The sequence below is a fragment of the Muscardinus avellanarius genome, assembly GCF_963383645.1.
Source record: "Muscardinus avellanarius genome assembly, chromosome: X".
Taxonomy (NCBI): domain Eukaryota; kingdom Metazoa; phylum Chordata; class Mammalia; order Rodentia; family Gliridae; genus Muscardinus; species Muscardinus avellanarius.
Window position 1 is genome coordinate 82,457,879 of NC_137792.1, and position 14,614 is coordinate 82,472,492.

The 14,614-nt window shown below is 35.1% G+C and overlaps 1 protein-coding gene across 2 annotated transcripts in view; it reads right to left on the reverse strand.

Annotated features, from left to right (window-relative positions):
- Positions 1-14,614, reverse strand: part of GRIA3 (glutamate ionotropic receptor AMPA type subunit 3) — a gene marked incomplete at its 3' end in the record, with an annotated part of 379,180 nt that overhangs the window by 120,666 nt on the left and 243,900 nt on the right. For both annotated transcript variants that reach the window (XM_080718396.1, XM_080718397.1), the window contains exon 6: positions 3,886-4,047. In XM_080718396.1, the coding sequence (XP_080574522.1) occupies positions 3,886-4,047 (162 nt within the window). The remainder of the gene's footprint in view (positions 1-3,885; positions 4,048-14,614) is intronic.

A 14,614-nucleotide genomic window follows, 5' to 3' on the forward strand; every position in this document is an offset into this window, starting at 1 on the left:
AAACCAAAGCTAGTTTACAATTGCAGAAAATTGCAAATGTTATTGAGTTTTAAATCTGATAACATTGACAATTTGTAGGCAATACTTCATGATGCTACCTCTTTCAGGAAAGGATACTTATTTTCTATTACTTGGATTTACTTATTGATATGCTCCATTGGGGATGAGGCCAGTCACTTAATACAAGAAATTTTATTATTTATAATTTGAAATGGTAGCTGCTTCTTCAGTAAATTAATCAACAAAGTGTAATTAAAATAAGATGATCCCTGTTTTGGAAGCTTGGCATATACTTCTAGAATATGGAGTCTTCCTGACTTCTTTTTTTAATGTAGCAAAATATCCTAGGAGGATTTCTCTCTATACGCAGTATATCCAAACCCTATTGAGAGTGAATACATTGTTTTCTCATGTTACTTTTCTTTCAGAAGCAAATAATCAAGTATGACTATAACAGGAGGCATATGTCAAAAAATCTTTGTGTATGTTCATCCTAGCACACAAAAAGACACCATAATGGTGGTTTTCTTTCCAACCAACTAGATAAATTGCCAGCAGTCTTAATGTAGTCCATCCTAAGCCATGCCAAAAGAGCTATGTAATTTTCTAATTTATTTAGTTTCTACTCACTTATGTATGAGAATTCCCCCTTTAAAAAACTCAAAATGAAGTATTTATAAAATATAATTTATGCATCAGGATTTTAAAGATAATTTTGTTTTCTGATAAAAATATCATATATCAATTTTTAGACAATGTTTAGCTTCTAGTCACATTTTATCATGTTTCCTTTTTACCAAGCTACATAATAGGATTAAAATATTTTAATTATTTCCTATGACATAACCATTTTAAACTATGACAAATATCTTTGGAACCTCTCTTCCTAAAATATGGAAATCTGGCAAAAATTCACTGCTGCATATTAATTTTGTAGAATAGTGAGTTTCATTGTGGTATATTCTTTGTACCTCAAATTTTTTGGTACTGGGGATTTTGAATCCTGGGGCTTTGTGCCTCTGGGATACACCCCCATCTGGGGATGGAACACAGAGGCATTTGACATCACAGCTACACCCTCTGCCCTATTTTTTATTCTTTATTTTGAAACAGGGTCTCAACTAAGTTGCAGAAGGCCTCACTAAGTAGCTGAGGCTGTTCACGAACCACAATCCTCAGGTCTCAGCTTCCCAAATGCTGGGATTACAAGTGTGTGCCACCACGCCCGGTCACCTCCATCTATTTTTAGTTTCTGTTTTGAAAAAGGATCTTGCTAAGTTGCTGAGAGTCTCACTAGGTTTCTGAGGCTGTCCTTGAGCGAACAATCCTCCTTGTCTCAGCTTCCAAAGTACTGAGATTATAGGCATGTGCCTTCACGCATAACTGTATACATAAAATTTAAAGTGGCCTTTTTGTCTAATTGATTCAAGATTCTATGATAACTAGTACTAAGAAAAAGTAAACTGAAAGTTGTATCTATTTACGCATTCCTGTTTCTCAAGTTATTTGGAAGACTTTTACCTAAAAGCCTGAATATTTCTTCTCAGTAGGTTCTAGAATTTTACATTGTATATATTAGGTGTTACCATGGATAATCCAAACATGAAATTGTTTTCCTTCTCTTTTCTGAAAGTTCTCCAAGTTCAGAGTAGGAATAAACTGCTTTGCTGTATTGTTTTTATATTTTTATCATTATCCATTTCCTTTTATCTAACATAGTGCGTGGCACATTGAAGACACTCCATAAAATGTTGAGTAAATGAATTTTTCCTATTATGTGCTAAAACTGAGAATCCAAAAACAGTTTCATAAAAATCTGAATTTGAGTAAGTTCACCTAAATATAGTGTGAGGATAAAGATAAAAAGATTTGTTTACAAAGTATTCTTCTTTGGAATTGTGGCATATTTATTAAAATTATGATTTGTGGTCTGATCTTGTGGAGAGAAAAAATTTTAACAGGACTTTTCTATAAAATATCAGGCATATATAATCATTATGACCATTAACTAGTATATGACTTAGCTGAATGAAGAAAAATGTTAAACTTACAACTGTTCTAGAACATACCACTGTATAATGTAAGGTCTCACTTGTACTATGTTCTTTTAAAAAAATGTTTTATTGGTGCATTGTAGTCATACATCTTAATGAGATACAAGATGGTTGAGACATATATGCACACATCACACAATTAGCCCTTACCCAATTCTGGCCCCATTCCCTCCCCCTATCCTCCTAATGTTTGGTTTAGTGATTGACTTTGATACGTTTGTTAAAGTACATAATGCACATTAAAGGATTTTCCTCTTTCCGCCTACCATTCTCTCAGGTTGTCTTATTTGCTCATCTATAGAATCTCCTTCATCTAGAGTTCCTCCTATGACCAATTTCTACCTAGATTTCACATATTTTTTATTTTTTGTGACTGACTAATCTCACTTAGCATAATGTCCTCCAGGTCCATTCATTTCCCTGTAAATACTGCAATTGTGTTTTTTATGGCTTAGTAAAATTACATTGTGTACATATCCCATAGTGTTGTAATCCATTTATTTGTTGATGAACATCTTGGCTGGTTCCATATTTTGGCAATTGTGAATAGTGTGGCTATGAACAAAGATACGCATGCATTAGTTTGGTAGTTTGGTTTCCTTTCTTTTGGCTAGATACCCAGAAGTGATATTGCTGGATCATATGGTAAGTTTGTTCCCATTCTTCTGAGGATCCTCCATACTGTTTTTCCAAGTGGTTTCATTAATTTGCAATCCCATCAACAATGTATTGCATGGAGAATCCTCAGAAGAATAGAAACGAATTTACTATATGATCCAGCAATACCACTTCTGGATATCTAACCAAAACACTTGTATTAAGTTCTGATGTTACTCATTTAAAGTGAATCTGCACAGATAGTATAGAATGTATCTCTTTGGTGTGTGTTCTCTGCTGTTATTCCTTATTCTATTCTTGCCAGAGCAGAAATGATGTGAAGATTAGTATCTTGAAACCATAAGATGGCAGATTTTCTCTCACTTTTCATTTGAGGGAAGATCTTGATGCTACTTGATCTCTTGTTGTATAACTCAGCATGGTACATACATTCACTATACCAGGAAGGAAGAATTTAAAGTCAGCTTTGTACTTGAATCAATGCATTGAGGAAATGAGTTACTTAAAAATGTATTTGAAGGATCATTTGTGTAACATGAATAATTTCCCCCTAATTTATTCGTTTTAATTCCTGAGTTTTAAATAATATTTTTAGCCATAGAAAAACCCATATGAAAATGTGGACTTTAAGAATAACTTTCTGCTTTAAAAAGTATATTGATTTTTTGAAAACGAACAGCTTAGATAATTATTTTAAAAATACTTTTTCAGGCAGACAAACATTTCTGTTTTCTCTCTATATATGTGTGTATATACTGATATGTCTATCCTCAGTATTAGATCCTAATTCACTTGGGTGTTCTGATATTCATGGAACTTATTAACACACAGCAATCACATAAATAATGTACAATCTAATTTTCTATTTCAGCCTATCAATCTTTCTTACCTATTCCCACTGCCTTCACCCTTTGCTTGCCTCAGGTACTCATAATATTGTAAATTATTATAAGCATACTACAAATGAAATTCATGAAAAATTAAGTGAATGGATTCCAAAGCACTGAATTTTAGAAGAGCTCATTTTCTATACATTCTTTATTTGGGGATTTAATTTTCAAATGCAGTATAACCTGTAGTTGCTTTTTTTAAGCATCTTTGAATCACTTCTGAGGGAAGACCACTTGATCACAGGATGGACATAAATATGTAAAGACCATATTGAGATGCTTTGAAATCTGGGCTTAGGTTTTTATATGCCATGGAATATTACCTTTAGTGGTGCATTCTTTGCTTCAGGAAATTCTCTCTCATCCAGTCTCACCCAGCGTTGGATGAACTGCTGAACCATGGGGTTTTCATTGTTGACAATCTGGAAACCCGTAATATTGGCTCCCCCATGCATGACTCTTTCCAGAGAAATGTCAGTAAAACCCTGGAAAGATATGGAAGAGAAATTATGATTATGGGATATCATGTATTTCTAACTCACCATGTCTGTTAGAGTGCTAATGATGAAATTGAAAGTCCCTTCCCCAGGATCATTTAGTAGCAATCAACAAAGCCTTGAATGTGAAACTAATTTATAGTCTCTGAAACTGTAGGCAGGATGGAGAAAATACATATTCTTCTATTTTAGTGTCCGTGTCTTTATTTAGTGTAGCAGCAGCATGAAAAAACATGGGTGACAACTTCAAGCAACTACTTTTTCCATTTATCTATATTTACAGTCTTTCTTCATTGAGTAAAAATATAATGATTTATGTAAATGGAAAATGTTAAATAAGCTTGACCCTAATGAAAACTCTAAAAATATTTTCTTTGGTTTAACATGCCAAATATAACAAATTGCTTCAGATTCTAGTTATGAGTACTTTAGATATTTATGGTTTACAGAAATAACAATGAGTGAAAGCTTGATTGTATATTATGGAACAAACCCCATGATACTTCTAACATGTGTCAGCAAATGAGTCTTGACATCTGCATAGCATCCACCATTTTCTTTTTAACTTGCTCTGGCTACCATCTGGTGTCTCTACAACCAAACTCTCCTGAAGTAGTCTCCCAAGGGTTCACACCTAAGCCATGTTCACCTGGGCACCACCAAATCCATTGGGTATTGCTGTCTTCTGGGACCTTCATTCATAAATTGCTGCTACTTCTGTTGGCTACCTTTTGCCTACTTATTGCTGCTCAGTGACTTTTAGAGTGACAGCCCTCAGTGTGCTGATGCCAGATTTCTATTGATAAAGAAGTGGAAATAATTCTTCTCCCCATCTTTAGAGTTCCCCCAACATTTTAACATAAAAATTCAAATATACAGAAAAGTTGAAGGAAATATACAGTGAACACCCATAAAATCATGACTCAGATTTTACTCTTAATATTTTCCTATCCATCCATTAATCTGATTTATTTTTGGGATGCGTTTAAAAGTACATTGTAGAGTCAGGTGTGGTGGCACATGCTTGTAAACCCAGAATTTGGGAGGCTGAGACAGGACGATCTTGGTTTGCAGAGAGCCTCAGCTATTTTTTTTTTGTGGTACTTGGGATGGAACCCAGGGGCATTCTACCTCTGAGCAACACCCCAGCCCTGATTTTTTATTATTTATTTTTTTGAAACAGAATCTCATTGAGTTGCAAAGGGCCTCACAAAGTAGCTGAGGCTGTCTGAAAACCGTGATCTTCCATTCACTGCCTCCCAAATGCTGGGATTACAGGTTTGCACCACCACAGCTGGCACCAGCCTCAGATATTTAGTGAGGGCCTTTGCAGCTCAGTGAGACCCTGTTTCAAAAAGTAAAGAATGAAAATAGGAGATGAAAAAGGTGATATCATGACAGACTTCCTGGAAGTTGGCAACTGAGAAAAGCAGCGTTTATGAGTCCTGCTAACACTTGATCTCTATTGCCACAAAATCAGCTCTTTTCATAGCCAGAAAACACTATCAGCAGAGAAATAAAAGCTGTAAATACAAAGGCAGAGAAAAAGAAGACTAGAAGAACAAACAGAGAGCAGAAAAGAAACCAGCCCGCATTGCAGTGGCGGACCTGCACCGGAGCCATCTTGCCTCACAGCACCAGGCTCCAGAGAGGAAAGGTAAACAAGGAGCTGAAGAGAGCAGCTGCGGATCATTCGGGTGTAATTCAGCAGTTCTTTCAGTGCAAAGAACATCTAAATCTTCCAGTGGCAAAGCGCATCATGCTCTCCAGGGACTCAGAAAGGAGCTCAAAACCAGAAGAGAAATATGCCAGCCTCATGGCCAAGGGCATGCCAGCAGTGCCATATTGCCAGAAGGGGGTGGCGAGTTCACCACTCTGGCGACAGCTCCAAATCAGTGCAGAAAACAACTGTAAGTGAAATTGTCGCCCTTAAGGGAGAAATCCCAGCACTGCACCCCCAGGCACTTGCACAGCTTTAATAATCTCCCTGGGTCTGAGATTTTGCAGCCCAACCCAGTGAAGAAGTAGTGGTGGCAGAGACACCACATCCTAGTCACAGCTTCCTCCACAGTGTTGTGCAACATCAATTAACTCCCTGGGTCTGAGACTTTGAGATACAACCCAGTAACGGAGTAGTGGCAGCTGAGATTACCACAGACTTGAGATCCAGAGCACCTTAAATGAAGTCGTGGTAACTGAGGGAAGAACCGAAAGAAGGTGCAAACTTCTGAGATCATGGGAAAGAGGAATAACAATGGAACAATGAACATCCACAACCCCACAACATCAGAACCTGATAACACAGAAATTCAGAGATCTCCAGAAGATCAAATCAGGAATATAATGTAGAAATATTACAGGACCTTCAAAAAGAATTTAGAGACAGTGTAAAAAATAAAAGATGCAATAACTGAAGTAAAGGCATCAATTCAAACTATTAAAAATTGATTAGACCACATAGAGAATAGAATCTCGCTGCTAGAAGATGATCACTCCAAAAATGAATGCATAGTTTATAATTTAGAAAGAAAGATCCAACAGCAGGAATTTGACACTGAAGAAATATGGGACCATCTTAAAAGAGTTAACCTAAGAATAATCAGAACAGAGGGAAAAGAAGATGAAACCAAAGGGATCCATAATCTCCTCAAGGAAATAATAGCAGAAAAATTTCCAAACTAAGAGCAAAAGGTCGATACACAGGTCCAGGAAACTTATAGAACTCCCTTTAGATAGGATCAGAGAAGAGGATCCCCATGCCACATAATTGTCAAAATGACCAATGTGGAAGCCAAGCAGAGAAACTTAAAGGTAACAAAAACAAAAGGCCAAGTGACATTCAGAGGCAAATCAATTAGAATCACTCCAAACTTCCCAAACCCAGTCATGAAAGCCAGAAGGGCTTGGAGTAACATATTCCAAACTCTGAAAGAAAACAACTTCCAGCCAAAAATTTCCTATCCAGCAAAACTATCTATCAAATTAGATGGGGAAATAAGAAGCCTCTATGACAAAGAGAAACTCAAGGAATTTATGTCTTCAAAACCAGTAGTTAATCTCAAAAAGATTAACTACAAAGAAGAAATAGGTAATACACACCAGAACCAGAGAAATAAGATTTTCCATCCAGCAGACAACTAAGATCAGATATCTTTGGAGATTCATTGTTTATTTTAGTCCTTTACCTATTTCTAAACTGTATTGTTTGCTTTTATTGTTGCTAATTTTTAGGATTTCTATTTGGAATATTATTATACCTTCAGATATAGCATTTGGAAATATTTTATCCCATTCTATCAGTAACTTTTAACTCTGTTTACATTGTTTTTGGATGTACAATTTTTTTTTTATTTTTAGGAAGTTTGTTTATTCTTTTGTTGCCTGTGCCTTTGAAATCATATCCAAGAAATCACTGCCAATTTCAGTGTTATGAAGTTTTATGACCCAGGTTTTCTTCTAAAAGTTTATAGTCTTAAGATTTACATCTATGTATTTTATCTATTTTTAGTTAATATTTGTATATGGTGTTAGGCAAGGGTCCAAATATATTCTTTTTCATGGAATTACTATTTTATAACAATATTTAGTGAAAAGATTATTAGTTCCTTCACCAATGTTCTTGGAAACCTTGTCAAAAATAACTTGACCATATATGGAAGAATTTATTTCTAGGCTTTTTATTTTATTCCACTGGTTTATATATCTGCCTTTATAGCAGTATTACACTGTTTCAATTATTTTAGCTTTATAAGTTTTGAAATCAGAAAATGTACATCTTCTAGCTTTGTTCTTTTTTAGTTTATTTTTGGTATTTAGACTTCATATTTCATGTTAGGATATATTTTTTTCTGAAAAATAAATAAATAAATAAATATATGATAGTTTCTCCTTAAAAAAAGAAAAAATATCCTCTGGTAAAGAACAAAGCAAAAAGAAATATTGAAATGTTATGTCTATGTAATCAAAAGTTTGATATCAGAAAAATGAATCTGTTATGTTATATTTCATTGTTAATTTTGGATAAATTGCTATAATAGTGGATGTCAACCACTAAGCCAAACTTGGGAAGGAGGGATGGAGAGGGAATGGGCTGGGGATTGGGTAGGGGATAATTGGGCAATGTGTGCATGTATGTCTACACAAGTTTTTTATCCCATTATGATGTATGCATACAGTGCACCAATAAACATATATATAAAAAAATAATTTCCAGCCAAAAATTTTCTAGCAAGAAAAACTATCTATCAAATTACATGGGGAAATAAGAAGCTTCTATGACAAACAGAATCTGAAGGAATTTATGTCTTCAAAACCAGAGCTAGAGAAAATAATCAAGGAGATTAACTACAAAGAAGAAATAGATAACACACACCAGAACCAGATAAACAAGATTTCCCATCCAACAGACAACCAAGCAAAGGAGAATAAACAGTATTTCAAACAGAAATAAAATATTAACATGTTAGGGATTAAAAATTATCTCTCATTAATCACACTGAATATAAATGGCCTTAACTCCCCCCAAAAAAGACAAAGTGGTAAAATGAATTAAAAACAAGAATCCATCCATCTGCTGCTTACAAGAAACAAACCTTACAAGTAAAGATAGTAATAATCTCAAGGTAAAAGGCTGGAGCAAGGTAATCCATGCTAAGAGAACTCGAATCCAAGCAGGAGTTGCAACTATGATATCAGACAAGTTAGACTTCAAACCCAAACTTATTAGAAGAGATAAAGAAGGTCATATTTTACTGGTAAAAGGAATAATCCAACAAGAGGAAATAACAATAATCAACATCTATGCCCCAAACCTAGGTGCAGCTACTTTCATAAATCAAACTCTTTGTGACATGAAGTCCACATAAATCCCAAAATAATAATACTGGGAGACTTCAACACACCTCTCACAATACTAGACCGATCTTCCAGACAAAGGGTAAGTAAAGATGGCTCAGAACTAAAGAACGCCATTAATCAAATGGACCTGTTGGACACATATAGAATATTTTACCCAACTACAGCGGAGTTTACATTTTTCTTAGCTACTCATGGAACATTCTCCAAAATAGGTCACATTCTATCACACAAAATGAGCACTAGCAAATTAAAAAAATGTTACATACTTCCCTGTGCCATTTCAGACCATAATGGAATGAAACTAGAAATCAACCAGAAAAAGACCCAGAGAAACAACATAAACATGTGGAGACTGAGCACCACACTTCTGAATGAAGAATGGGTCATAGAAGATGTAAGAGGAGAAATCAAGAAATTTTTAGAAACAAACAAAAATAAAGATACAACATATCAAAACTTCTGGGACACTTGAAGGCAGTATTAAGAGGAAAATTTATAGCACTGAGTGCTCACATAAGAAAAACAGAAAATCTTCAAATAAATAACCTAACAACACACCTCAAAGCCCTTGAAAAGCAGGAACAATTGAACCCCAAAGCCAGTGGAAGACAGGAAATTATTAAAATTAGAGCAGAAATTAACAAAATACAGAATAATATAACAATACAGAAAATAAACAGTTTTCTTGAAAAAATTAAGTAGATAAACCACTAGTCAACCTAACTAAAAAAAGAGAGAATCAACCAAAATTATGAAGATAAGAGATGAAAAAGGAGAAATTACTACTGACAGTGTAGATATCCAGAGGATTATCAGAAACTACTTTGAGCCGGGCGTGGTGGCACACGCTTGTAATCACCGCGCTTGGGAGGCGGAGACAGGAGGATCGTGCAGGTTCGAAGCCAGCTGTGCTTAAGAGACCCTGTTTCCAAAAATAAAAAGTAGGTCTGGGAGTGTAGCCTGGAGGTAGAAGGGATTCCAGGAATCCCAGTACCACCACCAAAAAAAAAAAAAAAAAAAAGAAACTACTTTGAAAAACTATACTCCAACAAAATGGAAAATGTGGAGGAAATCGACAACTTCCTCGAAAAATACAACCTTCCTAAACTAAGTCAAGAAGATATAGAACACTTAAACCAACCAATAATAGTCAAAGAGATTGAACCAGCTTACCATCAAAGAAAAGCCCAGGACTGAATGGTTTTCCAAGTGAATTTTATAAAACCTTTATAGAAGAGCTAACCTCAATAGTTCTCAAACTATTTCATGAAATAGAAAAAAGTGGGCCTCTCCCAAATACATTCTATGAAGCCAACATGACATTAATACCAAAACTGAATAAAGACAGTTCAATGAAGGAAAACTACAGGCCTATCTATATCTCTGATGAACTTGGATACAAAACTATTAAACAAAATACTAGCAGCACGCATTCAAAACCACATCAAGAAAATCATACACCATGGCCCGGTAGGGTTCATCCCAGGGATGGAAGGTTCATTCAACGTATGAAAATCAATCCATGTAATTCATCATATAAACAGAATCAAAGACAAAAATCCTATGATCATTTCAACAGATGATGAAAAAGCATTTGATAAAATCCAACATCCATTTATGATAAAAACAATGCAGAGAACAGGAATAGAAGAAACATATCTCAACATCATAAAGGCAATCTACAATAAGCTCACAGCCAACATCATGTTAAATGGGGAAAAACTTCAAGAATTCCCCCTAAAAACAGGAACGAGATAAGGATGTCCACTTCTCTTCAATATAGTACTAGAGACCATAGCCAGAGCAAGAAGGCAAGAAAATGAAATCAAAGGAGTACAAATACAAAAAGAACTCAACATTTTACTATTTGCATATGACATGATACTATATTTAGAAAACCCAACAAACTCAACCAAAAAGGCTTATAGAACTGATCAACAAATTCAGCAAAGTATCTGGATACAAAATCAATCTTTAAAAATCAGAAGCTTTCCTGTACACCAACCATAAAATCACTTAAAAAGGAATTCAGAGAACACTTCCACTCAGGATCTCCCTCCAAAAAATAAAATCTTAGGAACAAACTTAACCAAGGAGATAAAAGACCTCTACAAAGAAAATGATAAAGTACTGAAAAAATAAATCAAAGAAGATCTTAGAAGATGGAAAGATCTTCCATGTTCATGGATTGGCAGAATAAATATTATTAAAATGACCATCCTCCCAAAAGTGATCTACAGATTCAATGCAATGCCCATTAAACTACCAAGATCATTCCTGGAGAAAAATCAGTTCTTAACTTTATCTGGAATAACAAAAAGCCCAGAATAGCCAAACCTTCTCAGCAACAAAAACCATGCAGGAGGAATCACAATACCTGACTTTAAACTATACTACTGCCGGGCATGGTGGCACATGCTTGTAATCCCCGCACTTGGGAGGCGGAGACAGGAGGATTGCACAGCTTTGAAGCCAGCCTCGCTGGCTTAAGAGACCCTGTTTCCAAATAAAAATATATAAAATAGGTCTGGGAGTGTAGCCTGGAGGTAGAAGTGCTTCCAGGAACCCCAGTACCAAACAACAACAACAACAACAACAACAACAACAACAAACTATACTACAAAGCCATTGTAATAAAAGCAGCATGGTACTGGCACCAAAACAGATACATAGACAAATGGAGCAGAATAGAAGACCCAGAAACAAGCTCACACACTTTCAGCCAATTGATTTTTGACAAAGGTGCCAAAAACATACACTGGAAAAAAGATAGCCTGTTCAACAAATGGTGTTGGCAAACCTGGTTAACCATATGCAGAAAACTGGAAATAAATCCCACTTTCTCACCCTGCACAAGAGTCAATTCAAGATAGATCAAAGACTTGGAAATTAAACCAGAGACCTTGAAGGTCCTTGAAGAGGGTATAGGTCAAATACTGCAATACATAGGCACAGGTAAACACTTTTTCAACAAGACCCCAAAGGCACAACAAATTTAAAGGTGAAGCAATATGTGGGATTGTATGAAATTGAAGAGCTTCTGTTCAGCATAGGAAACTCTCAAGCCCATCAACAGAGAGCCAGATTCTTGCCACCTACACCTCTGATAGAGGACTAATATCTAGAATATACAAAGAACTCAAGAAACTCAACACTAGAAAACAAATCATCCAATCATAAAATGGGCAAGTGAACTAAATAGGCACTTCAAGAAAGAAGAAATTCAAATGGCCAATAAATACATGAAAAAATGCTCAACATCATTGGCAATCAGAGAAATGCAAATCAAAACTACCCTGAGATTTCACATAACTAAAACTAGAATGGCAATCATTCAAAACACAAACAACAAAGGCTGGTGAGGATGTGGAGAAGTGAGATCTCTAAAACATTTTTGGTGGGATTGAAAATTAGTGCAACCACTTTGGCAAACAGTGTGGAGAATCCTCAGAAGAATGGGAACAAATCTACCATTTGATCCAGCAATACCACTTCTGGGTATCTACCCAAAAGAAAGTAAACCAAACTATCAAACTAATACATGTGTATCTAAGTTCATAGCTGCACAATTCACCATAGCCAACTATGGAACAAGCCAATATGTCCATCAACAGAAGAATGGATTACAAACCTGTGGGATATGTACACAATGGAATTTTACTCAGCCATTAAAAAAACTCAATTACATCATTTTCAGGGAAATGGATGTAACTGGAGGACATTATACCAAGCGAGATTAGTCAGTTACAGAATTAAAAAAAATCAGATGCTTTCCCTAATATGTGAAAGCTAAAGAGAAATGGGTCATCGGAAGAACTCTAGATGAAAAAGGAAATCCTATAGAGGAGAAAACAAGACAACCTAAACAAGGGGATGGGAGGTGGGAAGAAGGAAATTCTGTAAAACACACAATGTACTTAAACATATCAAAGTCAACTACTAAGCCAAGCAAGGGAAGGAATGGGGAGGGAATGGGGTGGGACTTGGGTAGGGACTAAATGGGTGATGTGTACATATATGTTCACACAAGGTTTTTTTACCCCAATATGATGTATGAATATAATGCACCAATAAAAAATTCAAAAAAGTTGATATCATTACTGATAGTGAAAAATACATATGATTATCAGAAACTACTTTGAAAAACTATACTCCAACAAAATGGAAATCTGGAAAATATTGACAACTTCCTAGATAAATACAACCTTCCTAAACTGAGTCAATAAGATATAGAAAATTAAACCAGTAGCAATCAAAGAAATTAAAACAGCAATAAAGAGTTTACCATGAAAGAAAAGCCCAGGAATGGATGGTTTTCCAAGTTAATTTCATGAAACCTGAACAGAACAGATAATCCTGATACTCCTTTTTCTATTTTATGAAATAGAAAATTATGGAACTCTCCCAAATACATTCTATGAAACCAACATCACATTAATACCAAAACCAAATAAAGACAGTTCAAGGAAGGAAAACTACAGTCCTATATCTTTAATGAACTTGGATGTAAAACTGTTAAACAAAATAGTAGCAACACGCATTCAAAACCATTTCAAGAAAATCATACACCATGACCAGGTAGGGTTCATCCCAGGGATGCAAAGCTCATTCAACTAATGAAAATCAATCCACATAATTAATCATATAAACAGAACCAAAGACAAAAATCATGTGATCATTTCAATAGATGCTGAAAAAGCCTTTGATAAAATCCAACATCCATTTATGATAAAAACACTGCAGAGAATAGGAATAGAAGGAGTATACCTCAGCATCATAAAGGCAATCTAAAATAAGCTCACAGCCAACATCATCTTAAATGGGGAAAAACTTCAATAATTCCCCCTAAAAACAAGAACAAGACAAGGATGTCCATTATCACCTCTTCTCTTTAATATAGTAATAGAGACTCTAGCCAGAGCAATAAGACAAGAAAAATAAATAAAAGGAGTACAAATAGGAAAAGAACTCAAACTCTCACTATCGGCAGATGACATGATACTATACTTAGAAGACCCAACAAACTCAACTAAAAGCCTTGTAGAACTGATAAAAAAATTCATCAAAGTGTCTGGATACATAAATAATCTTAAAAATTCAAAAGCTTTTCTGTACACCAACCATAAATAAAGTGAAAAAGAATTACAGAAAACACTTCCACTCAGAATTCACAAAAATAAAATACTTATGAATTAGCTTAACCAAGGAGGTAAAAGGTCTTTACAAAGATAATTATAAAGCATTGAAAAAAGAAATCGAAGAAGATGTTAGAAGATGGAAAGATCTTCCATGTTCATGGATAGGCAGAATAAATATCAAAATGGCCATACTTCCAAAAATGACCTATAGATTCAACACAATACACATTAAATTACCAAGATCATTCCTCAGAGAAATAGAAATATCGGTCTTTAAATTCATTTGGAACAACAAAAAACCCAGAGGAGCCAAAGTACTTCTCAGCAACAAAAACCATGCAGGAGGAATCACAATACCTGACTTTAAACTATACTACAAATCCATTGTAATAAAAATAGCATGGTACTGGCACAGAAATAGATACGTAGATCAATGGAGCAGAAGAGAAAACTCCAGAACAAATCCACATGCTTACAGGCAATTGATTTTTGACAAAGGGGCCAAAAACATACACTGGAAGAAAGATAGTCTGTTTAACAAATGGTGTTGGCAAATCTGG